The sequence below is a fragment of the Phalaenopsis equestris genome, unplaced genomic scaffold, assembly GCF_001263595.1.
Source record: "Phalaenopsis equestris unplaced genomic scaffold, ASM126359v1 Scaffold000411, whole genome shotgun sequence".
Taxonomy (NCBI): domain Eukaryota; kingdom Viridiplantae; phylum Streptophyta; class Magnoliopsida; order Asparagales; family Orchidaceae; genus Phalaenopsis; species Phalaenopsis equestris.
Genome location: NW_018164852.1, coordinates 473,867 through 486,020, shown reverse-complemented (window position 1 = coordinate 486,020; position 12,154 = coordinate 473,867). Strand labels below are relative to the sequence as shown.

Here is a 12,154-nt window from a genome sequence, read left to right as displayed (position 1 = left end):
GCAATTGGGGACATTCCAATATCACATATAAACTTCCTATTCTTGGTCCTTTATATGTGGTATGGTATTTCATTCTATTTATTTATCTTTTCTCTGCGATTTACCTGTTTCTATTAAGTCTTTTCAGGTTATACTTTGCTCTTTTACACGGCGCATAATAGCTAAACTTAAAGGAGCAATGAACCTACCAGGTGTACAGGTTTAATTTACATTACAACATTTTATTTTAAAAACATGTTATATTGTTTTCATAGCCTGTTATATTGCTTCCCTAGCACGTTATGTTCTTCTTTCAGCATGTTATATTGTCTGTTCTCTTTATTATACAGTACATTGTTATTGTTATTTCATACTGCATGCTTAGTTATTTTGATATGCTATGCCTTAGTTTAGAATAACCTAGTGGTTAAGAACATGTTCAAAACTAAAATTAAACCAGGAGGTGCTACTACGAGAGGCTCGGAGCAAACATCGTGGACAACACGACAAGGGATAACTTCAAGACTAATCTGCAACAACGAAATATTTTCACATCACATGAGCATTTTCACAACACTATACACTTTCTTTAGTTTAAATAACCCATAGGATCATTTCTTTGGGCTTTTTACACAATTCTGTTGTGTAATTATAAGTCCTAACGCATTAGGATTCCGAGGTTACCGTTCGGTACGGTGTAAATCTTCCTGTCTTTTAGGCTATTTGCACAGTCTGACGTTGTGCAAACATAAGTCCTAAATCTTAAATAATTTGCAGGATTGAAATATCAAATAAACATCATTTCAAAGACATAAAGCTATAAAGTCGAATATTAGGATAGTTGAGACATCACTGGGGGTTTCTCTAGATCTGTGATATCCCCTACTTTTTTTCTATTTGGATTCCTTAAATGATTGTTCACATTTTAAACCATTCTCATTTGATTTTCCCATGTCCAATCGTGAAAACATAAACTTTGAAATCTTGAAAACAAAACCACCTGATCTTAATCGAGAGTTTTCTTAAATGACTCCCAGTTATTTAAGATATAATTAACTATAGAGGCTTGCCTCTATAGGGAACCATAAGGGAACCAGGAACCCAGATAAAATAAACCTTATCTAATTTTTATGTTAGATAGGGGAACTTGTTGGCCTTTTTATAAAATATTTCGCAGATCAAAACGGATGTCACAAATTGTTTAGTCTAGATGATTAAATCCCTATTACAAGTAATATATTTATTCTTCGGGATAAATGTATTGCTTGTAGTATTGTATTAAATCATCTAAACTATTTAAAAATGTGAGACTCGTTTGGTCTCATTTATTTTAAAAATTAAAATGTTACTTCTTTAAAAAAGTTATATTTATATTTAAATTATTTTCAAAATCACAAAATCATCACCTTTTCAAACTACGAAAGTTAAGTTGAACAATAAAACGGCCGACAGTGCATTGGACAGATTTAAGGGAAAGAATGTCCACTCATACCATACATCCTGTGTCTTCAAGACGATCTTTCACTCATCTCCGGGTCTCATTCGGATTTGGTGATAACCATTGCTCAAATCAATTTTGGAGAAGACATGGTTACGCCAGTGCATAGTTTGAAAGAAAAATTTGACTTTTGCATGCCTAAGGGAAATTTAGCATTTATTGTCATTATTATTGCGTATAAATAGGTTTATTATGTTAGGATTGGATTTATGCATGAGATTGTTGTTGTGAGTCTTAGGTTTAGGGTTTGAGAGAGATTTCATGCCTCTCGAACTGTAGAAATTGGGAGAGATCGCCTACCTTTCGAATTTTATGTGTTTATCTTTATATTTAGATTGGGTTGTTTGGATTCTTAAAGAAAAATGTTTGTTTTGCCCTAATTTTTGTGGAAATTCTTGTCGATTTCTACGTTGAATCATATCAAATTGGTATCCGATCATTTGATTTTTGCAGAACGATAGAATTTCTGCGCACTCGTGAAGCTGATTACCATGCAGTTGCAATAATCTCTCTTTGCGATCACCGACCGCGTGAAGCAGCCGCGATTCCAGCCAGCGAGGAAGCCGATGACGGGCTCGGGCGTGCCATCAAACTAAATCATGTGATAGAGCTCGCTGGAAAGTGATGAATGGGTCGCCGCGTGCCTCCTTAAGGAGCGACTCTAGTTAGGAAGGCAACCATACAAAGACTCTTCGCCCATTCCGAAGATCACATTGTACATAGATGCAACTTTCTTCTATTCCTGCTTCGTAACTCCTATATTTTTCATGTTCTCGCCCTCGTGAAACAGTCACGAGTGCTAGTTGCCTGGGAAGCGCCGACATAATTAATGTGATACGAGATCACTGACTTGTGGAGTAGTCGCACAATATGACTTATCTGAAAGCAAATAGTTGGATTTCAAGGTATAAAATTTTTTCTTAGAGGATCAAAAAATTTCTTTGTTGTGATGGTGACCAAGAAAGCTGAAGATTTGGAGAGAAGAGTTAAATTAGATCCAGGATGGAGGAAATGTTCTCCACCAAACCAATTTGAGTGCTGATTTGAGAGTTTGGATGAGATGTTGTGGAAATTATTGAGATGCAATCCATGAACTAGCTGGTAATTCAATTTGGAAATCCTAATCAAGGGGGGTGACCGAAGAAGCCTTGACCAAATCGAAAGGGAAAGATGTCGAACAAGAGGAACATGAGACAAAGCATCCCACTTCAAGAACCCCCTCCCTGGGTTACAATTAGGGGCGAATTCGATATTTCCGATGTAGCGGTTAGGCTGAAATATGGAGTAGACGTTGTGCAACAGGCATGGAGGAGCACAGAGAAGAAATGAGAGAAGAAAGGATGGGATATTGACTATGATCGTAGGAGCGAGTTTTACCCTAGATACATAGGGGAAACAGAGGGAGAGAAATTTGGTGTGTAGATGCTATGGTTAGAATGTTGAAGATGTCAATCATCGAGAGGGATGACACACATGGGTGGGTGTATCGGGTGGAGTGATATTTCACGATGAATGAGCTAAATGAGGAGGAAAAACTCATGGCGGCAGGGTTATGTTTTGGGAGAAAACCCTTAGCATGGTTTCAATGAAGGGAGGCTAAATATCCGATCTGTTAATGGGAATAATTTAAGGATTGTTTGTTGGAACGTTTTCGAGCCGTTTAGAAAGGAGACCTAAATGACCAATCCTATGCCTTGAATCGGCAGGGGACTGCCATGGAATATTGGGAGAAATGCGAGCTATTGTCGGGTCGACTGAGGGGGATTTCTGAAGTGGGACCGAAGGGGAATTTCATGAAGGGCATAAAACCCAGTAATCTCTGACTATTTAGACCGTAGGAATTGAGGGGGACGATGGAGCTTGCCTAGATGGTGGAGGACATGAACTAGATGGAGAAGACCAACAAGAGAAACACAGATGGAGCACCATACCAAACTGCGACAACCATGGTGTTGCCAAAATTTTAAATAGTGGAAGTACAGAGGACGACTGCACGAGACATGAATAATGAGCCACTATCGTGATTGGCACTTAAGCGCTTTAGTGAGACAAAGATTTACAAGAAGCGAGCCAAACGATTATATTTTCGGTGTGATGTGAAGTTTGGACACCGTTACAATGATAAAAAATTACAAGTTCTCATAGTGCATGATAAGGAGGCAAAGGATGGAGAAATAGAGACAGCTGTGGTGGAGGAGGAACACTCACTTTTTTTCCACCTTGAGGACAATTTGTCTTTTTTGGGAAGGGGGAGTATTGCTACACAAGTGCCTCCTAACTTGAGGGCAATTTTGTATTTTGTATGCTTAAGGGCAATTTTGTCTTTTATTATTATTATTGTTGGGTATAAATATACTTATTGTGTTAGGGTTAGGTTTATGCATGAGATTGTTGTTGTGCGTCTTAGTTTTAGGGTTTGGGAGAGATTTCCTACCTCTCTAATTGTATGAATTGGGGAAATCGCTACCTTTTGAATTGCTGGTGTCTATCTTTGTGTTCAAATTGAGTTGTTTGGTTTATTAAAGAAAAATACTTGCTTTGTCGTAATTTGTATGAAAATTCGTGCTGATTTCAATGTTGAATTGTATGAAACACTTGCTCCATTTATCATTTGGGATGTCAAACTCAAATTCATGGCAACAAAAAAAATGATTATTTGCTTAAATTTACATAGAGAAACTCTTGTTATATTAGTATTGTTGGAAGATAAGAAAACCTAACTAGTTTGAAAGTTCATTATAAGTTGCATGCACAGGTCATGCTGGTGTGAATTATTGGAGTGCTTATGTTATTGTATTGAATTGCTTGTAATTATATCAGAAGTTCGTGTTTGACAGTCCTAGTTTCCTTTTGTTGTAATCGTAATGTTAAACTTGGTAAAAAGAAGATGCAAAACTCATCAATTTTCTTATTTGTTCTAAAAGTATGATACACTCTCTTTTTCAAGATATAATAGCTTTCACGTCCAGTTTTTTGTCTAACTGCTCAATATAGGGCTTATAATTGTGGTCAGCCTTGATTCATGGAAATAATAGAGCTGCATGTCTACAGCAAGTTGCACTACTATTGATAATCCTTCTTTAATCAGAATATATCAGGAAAATGATATTTCGAGATTCTAGAATGACATTTAGAAAATGGTTGGATGCTACTAGCTTGTAAATTCACAAATTTGGCTTGGTGTATCAGCTAATTTGCTTCTTGATGTTTTAATTAGGGCCAATTAATCCACACATTTTGCTTGGTGTATCAGATAAGTAAATTGCTTTAATACCCTTAAAAAATTATTAAAGACTTTATTGATTTATTTTTCACTAATTCTAGAGTACATGCTAGGTTTAAACGGAACAAAGGATGAGGTGATTTAAATAAACTTTTTAATTATACACAAAAAGTAAAAAACAAATGTGTTGAATGAATAATTTGGATGAAGATAAACAATAAATGAACAATTCCTTGTATCAGTGAACTTGGTGAAGCAAAAAATGGAGGTTCCGTAGACAAGTGTCGATGGATGGACAAGGGAATCCATGAATTCTAATAATATAGATAATGAAACTTTAGAGTGGAGCGTAGTCCTAACAGTTGGTTTAACATCTATAATCGAGTGTGGTTATATCTCGCAAGTAGATGCATCAAAAACCATTTTGTCATCAAAATATATGAAACAAGCCCTAGACAAAAGAATTCCAGAAGCCCTCTATTCATTGCTATGTATGTTCTGACTAGTTGGAAGTTCACAGAAAATATAATAAGATAATTGGTCTGAGGTGTTTGCTGTCTAACAAGTTTGTTATTGAAATTAAGCTTGTGCATCTTTTTTTTGTTTGCATTCAAGTTTTTGTCATTGATCTCCGGCTTGTGCAGTTTCTGTTTTTATGAGGCTCATTTTGGCGAGTTGTTGGGGTGCCTTGCACACCACCATGTTCATACCTCTTTTAGTCTGATGGCTTTGTCCACTTCTTGTTAACATATTTGTTAGGTTAGAAGCAGTGCCAAAATTTAGGGTAAGATTCATGCAAATGACCCAAACTCTATAAAGAACATGGAACATTAAAGAGATCTACTAGGAACTAACTTTTCCAATGATGAAGGCCATTATTAGAAGTAATAATTGGAGGGATCACCACTATTAACTCAAAAGCATAAAGTCTCATTTCAAAATTAAAAAAAATATTTCACAAGGGCGCAATTAGATGATGAGCATTTTTGAAGATCATAATTGGAGGATTCATCAACAACACCTATTAATACAATGGAAACACCCTCCAAATTCAAAAGATGTATCAAGATTTAGAATTATGCAATTGAGCACCGAGGCGTTTTTTATCTATGGTGCCGAGGTGTAAGCCTCAAATTTAAAAATTACATAAATTAATAAATATTGTATAAACTATAAAATTTGAAGTAAAAAATAACATATTAATACTCTTCTATATTAAAACTTAAAAAAAATAATATATCAACATTTTAACAAAGTAAAAAGTATTAAACTATGTAATATAAGAAGTTAAACGGTATTATCCTGATATCAAATCTTGAAATAAAATGAGTTATACAAATATTAAACTATCAAATTATACTAATAAATCAAAATAAAATACTAAACCATCAAAATAGAATAATCAAAATAAGGTCAACATAAGTTTTTTTCTCTCACTCTTACTGTCCCTCACATAAGTAAGAATATAACTAGTCATCCAATAAATTTTCACTAAGCTCATCGGCATAATTAATTGCTTATCACACCTTGCCCTCTATCATATCCATGTTCTACCATTCCTCCTTACATTATTCTCATTTATCTTTCCGTTTTTGATAAATAATTATAAATAAAAATATTAATTAAAATAATAACTATGTCATTAATTAGAACTTCAACTGCATAAAATTTTATGATAAAATATTCCATTTATTACTTGCTATTTAGTGTGTGAGGTGTGAGCGTTGATGAGTGAGGTATATTGATATTATTTTTAGTTTTATTTAAAAAAAATGTAGAATGCCTTACAAAATTGATGCAGTTTTTAAGCCGGGGCATGCCTCAACCTGGATGATTCGTATACCTTACCTTGGGACAATAAAATGTAAGTTTCATTTTGATTTTTTATAAAGAAGTGTTGAGGTAGGCCTCAAGGGACGCATCTTATTGTCTAATTTTATACAAATCATGTATGCTTAAGGGTTCCTCGCCTCAATTATCGGTATGATTTTTTAGTACCATAATCATAGAGGTTACCAATATAGTGTATGCTGCTATTTATCTTAACCTGAATCAAAAGACACTTGTCAGAAAAAATCTTCCTCATTTCCATGATAGTTTTGGTTCTTACAATTTATAGCCAGAGAAGTGACCAATAGCTCACTACTATTGGTGTCACCATCTTCTCTCAAAAGATAACTCTGGTAAACACTCATGAATCATGGTCATTGCATTTTTTTCTGTAACATCTGTCCTATTTATAGACTCACAGGAATATTGTTGAAAAGGTAAACCCGTCTCTGAAGCCTTAAATGTTATTTTTTCTCCTCTAAGCTTTTTATCTTCATAGTAGATTTTAGTGGGTTTGACGCTTACATTCATAATGCTTAAGCTCACTCTGCTTTTTACTCAAAATGATGGACCAAAAATCATTGAGAAATTTATAGAAGTTCCACACATCTTTCTTTTCGGTGTTATTACCCATTAATATGGTATTCTCATCTCTGCTTCTTTTAATGTACTGTTTGGAACCCTGTATTACTTATGATCAAAGTAACACATTGCAAATTTCTGTATTTCAGTTTTCCCATTCATGTTATTCTCGTGCCGGGAAAAGCCTAGCAAGTTAGTAGTAGCTGTTTTTTTACACAACACAAAGCTCAGTCTATACACTTGCATCAACCGTAAAACCTTTATTCTATTCTCCAGATTTTATAGAAGTCATTTGTAACTGATCTAGTTGTTGAGCAAAGCATTGCTTTTAAGTATTTCAATATCTTTTTAATAAAGTAACAAGAATCGGTTCCATTTGGTTTGAGTGTTGTCTACCTCAATACTGACCATTTGGTTTGTGTGTCTGCTTAAACACCTTTTTTTTTCTGAATAGTCATTGATATTTATAGTTTTGTCTGGTTTATTCATCATCCTCATTACTAGCCTTATGCGAACTATTTGATGGTTTTCGTTACTCATCAGGGTTTCAAAAAGTGTAAGAGAAATACCTGGAAGCTTCCAGACTGCTACAAGCAGTGTTCCTTCTGGGAAGGCTCTCATGTACTTTGGACTGCTACTTGCTAGTGGAGTGTTTTTTATCTTCCTTGCATTCACCATGTTCCTTCCAGTTATGGTTATAATGCCTCAGAAATTTGCAATCTGTTTTACTGTTGGCTGTGGCTTCATTATTGGATCTTTTTTTGCTCTTAAAGGTCCAAAGAATCAACTGATTCACATGTTTTCAAAAGAGGTATGCTTATTATGGATGAAGTTTATATAGTCTGTACTCTGTACTATAAATTGCATAACCTAGCTTTCTAAAGCACTTGTGTTCTGAAGAATTATGGCTTCTGGATCTCTTAAACAGAATTTATGAAGCTTCAGTTCAGCTAATTTTGGTTGATTTGTAAAACAACGATCTTTACACAAGATGCCAAATGGAGACAGCATAATCATAAAAATAAGGATACGATATGCCATAGATACAATGTTTTTTATTAACTACTAATATGAAATATATAATCATCATACCTGGTGCTAATATTTTCTATCAAAGTGCATCATACAATGAAGTATAATTTTATTTTTATCGTATAAAATGCTCAAGGATTAACAGATTAAAAACTAATATGTACAATTACATTTCACATATGTGCAATTGTCTGTAACACATCAATATTAGCATTAATCATTATATGTGATTTTGTCAATATCAAAATTGCATTTTCTATATGAAATTCCCATAAAACCTAATAGGCCATATATAATTTTCAAAATAGCCACACAAAGTATGAACACATAATGCTTCATTAATTGGATTCAACGCACATGGCACCATGATCATTTAATCCCACTAAGACCAATATCTTTGTTTAATAACACTTTCACCACAATGAGAAAAACCAATGTTTGAAAGCTAGCTCATTGATTAAAAGCATGGTTCTCTGTTATTGAACGCCACAACCATGTTGAGGCATGTCTTAATCATGTTGGATTCTCATTTTTGAAAATGTATTATATATGATTTTTATTTTGTCATGTTCGACTCTCATTTTTTAAATTATATTAGATATGATTTTTAATGTGTTAGATGTGGGCTGGAGTTAGGGATATAAATGAGTTGAGTCGAGCTTGAATCACAACTCAAGCTCGACTCGACTGTCAAAAGAGCGGCTTGAACGCGAGGCTCAACTTGTCGTGAGGGGAGCTCGTTTAAGTGTTGTTGGAGGAAGTCGACATGGAGCTCGCTATAGAACATGTTGACGGGAACAAGGTCTAACTTTGGAGAAGGGAGACAGTTGTGGCGAGAGCTTGCCGGAGAAGGTGACAATGTTACCAGTGGCCATGTCTTGGGAGAAGAAAGGAAGTTGCAGTAACTCTTTGGAGAAGACGTGGCCAGTTTTCTTGAAACATGCAAGAGAATGAATAGATGTAAATAAATTAAACGAAATGTAAAAATTAAACGAAATGTAAAAAATTAATACACTTCTTGCATTCAATGCATCCCATTTCATTATTTTTTTAATAGTAGGCCTTTCTCTTCTTATTAAAAACCACTGCTACAATTTTTTTAAGCGAAGCTCTCTTTAAAACTTTATTCTTCAGATTATATATATATAATCTTGTGAGTGTAACTTGGCATGATTCCTTCATGTAGAGTACAAGTGAACTGTCTATTTTTCAGGGAAGTCATCCTCTTTGTGGACATGAGGGTTACTTTTTCTTGCTTCAGTATTTTTCGTTTCTTTCTCTATTTCTTATTAATAATTTGATATAAACTTGTCTTTTACTCTTTATTTTAATAAAAATTAGCTCATTAAAATTTTAATCTGTTAAAAGGAAATTATACTTGTTGGTTGATTTTATGTGATTCTAAATTCTTGCTTGATTTCTAAGATTTTTTTCTCCTACCATTTTGTTTCATTTGGGCTTTTGATTCTAGCATTGTTTTTTTCTGCCTGAAGGAAGTGGTTGATATTTGGTGCTTTTTATGTGCGAATCCTTTGTATCTTAAAAATAATCGTTCTATGGAAGAAGATATCCAATAAATGAAAACTAAATCTGGCGAGAAATTAAAAATTATTAGCTTGTTTTCTCTGTTGAAGTGGGAGGTTTTCATGGAGTTATGGAGTTCTGTCAAAATTTTACAGCATATAAAAAGTGGATGCCATGATTTTCTATAATCATCATAGCTTCCAATAGTAGTCAACTATATATTATCGGAGTGGATTCTCAGTATGTTTCGGCCTCACTCTATCGGATGCTTAGAAGACCTGTTATCACATCTTCATTTTGTCTCTCCAACAGTACCTAAAAGTTAAATTATAGGATATCGAAATCAATTTACATGAATACTAACCCTTTTCAGCACTAGTCCTGGCAAATTCGTACGGCATATGCAATGGGTAGGGAGTTATATATGTATATATATATGTATATATATATGTATGTATATATGTATATATGTATGTATGTATATATGTATATATGTATGTATGTATATGTGTTCGTGTGTGTGTGTGTGGTTGATGTTGTTTGTTAGTTGAATCAAAGTAATATAGAGAGCCATTCTTGAATCCAACCAAAATAAATTTGATTTTGATTTAATCAAAATTTGAGTTTCAGACTTAATTATATCCTTAATTCATTAGATGAAATTAACTAATTTTCTTGTTATATTTCAATTAAGTTGATTAAATTAGAAGCATTCTCTGTGCTTGATCATGCTTGTTTTTGTATGAGTGCATAGTTTCTAATTCCCATCTTCTACTTGCATTTTCTTCTTCCCTTACATTGCACTAACATTTTCGGCTGTTATTTGTTTTTTTATATTACAACCCTTTGGAAAATCATACCAGTTAGTATAGCTTATGTGTTTACTCTTTTTTTTCGTTTTTTTTTTTTTTTTGGCAGAGGCTTCCTTTCACATTGGGTTTTATAGCCAGCATGGTGGGAACAATTTATGTGTCCATGGTGCAGCACAACTACCTGCTTTCTGTTTTCTTTTCTGTGATTCAGGTATTTTGCTTGGCATCTTAATCAAGTCCTGTAGATTCTTCTATGCAAAAATTCTTCTTCTACGCTTCACCACCACTTTTTGAGAATTTGCAAATTAAAAATGTCTTATTCTGTTCTGGGTTTTCTGAATACTCGAAATCATAATTTATGTTGGATCTCAAATCATAGGTCTGAAGTACATCACTTCTCTTATAGTCTCTTTTCAAAGATGATCAAGTAAACTTTTATTGGGGTTGGACCTCTGTAAAATTTCATTAACATTGCAGATAATATTTTCATTTACTTCTGTTTTCCAAGCGGGATCTCAGCTAATTACATGCTTGTTCAACATAGGTTCTGGCACTCGCATATTATGCCATATCCTACTTCCCTGGAGGTTCTGCTGGCATGAAATTTCTGTCTGCGGCTCTCATGTCATCCATTCTGAAGTGCTTTGGGAGATGATGCAGAAGCGTTTAATATGAAAATTCTTGCAAAATAATACGTTAATTCTCTGATCCGAATTTCTTCCTAAGTTCTTCAGCCTTAGTACCTCTCTTCCCATTTTGTAAAAATTTTTTGGAGCTAGTAATTTCTTCCAGATTACCTTAGATTTTCCTGCATTAAGAAAAAATGACCGCAGGTGTTCCTTGGAACTTCCCATAGATGATGACAACGTTGAGTGCTTTAATTGTCTTTTTTCGTACAACTTGAAGAATAGTTCGTGTTTTGCTTTTTCATGAAATATCGGAATGGGAACTGGCGAATACTTTTAACTAATTAGTAAATACTATTAACTAATTAGCAATGGATTGTTTTCAGCCATTTTTCTTCATAGTGGGGTGCATAAGTTTGCCATGTCTGATATTGTTTTATGGTTGTATTTTTTTTTCTTTTTTTTTTGCAGTTTTATTTTATTTTATTATATGCTTTACAGAAAATATAAATGCATTTGTTATGTAATGTGAAAATGCTTAATAACTTTTTTTGTTCAGAGTTTTATCCTTTTATACTAATGAAGGTATCTTTCTAGATTTAGCTTGCAAGTTTTTAGTAACCCTAATCTATAATTTCTAAGTCAACTGAGGGCAACTTATTTGGTGCGGTGGTGTTTTTAAGACGCATCTGGCCTTTTTTGGTAAACAGTGTTTTGGCAGCTTATGTGTTTTCAAACGTTTCACACCACATCCATCTAGGTGCGGTGACAGCTTTCTGGCGGCGGTCTGATTTTTTTCAAAAAAAAATAAAAATTTGTGAATGACTGGGCAGGAACCTCTGGTTTATTGCTTGTATGTATGCGGCAATCTAGTGACATGGAGAAGTAAGAAGCAATCGGGGGGATTGGTATCTCGGAGTCGTGCAGAAGCAAAATACAGAGCACTGATGCTTGGTATCTGTGAAGGAATGTGGATCAAAAGATTTCTCAAGGAGCTTGAAATTATGGGAGAAAATTCTATCAAGATGTTCTGTGACAATCAAACTGC

The 12,154-nt window shown here is 34.1% G+C and overlaps 1 protein-coding gene across 1 annotated transcript in view; it reads left to right on the top strand.

Annotated features, from left to right (window-relative positions):
* The window catches only part of LOC110026988 (protein transport protein SFT2-like), an 18,430-nt gene extending 6,898 nt beyond the window's left edge, over positions 1-11,532 (top strand). The window contains 3 exon segments of the mRNA XM_020728238.1: positions 7,656-7,923; positions 10,587-10,691; positions 11,025-11,532. Coding sequence (XP_020583897.1) covers positions 7,656-7,923; positions 10,587-10,691; positions 11,025-11,135 — 484 coding nt within the window. The 3' untranslated portion in view covers positions 11,136-11,532.
* The last annotated feature ends 622 nt before the right edge of the window (positions 11,533-12,154 follow it).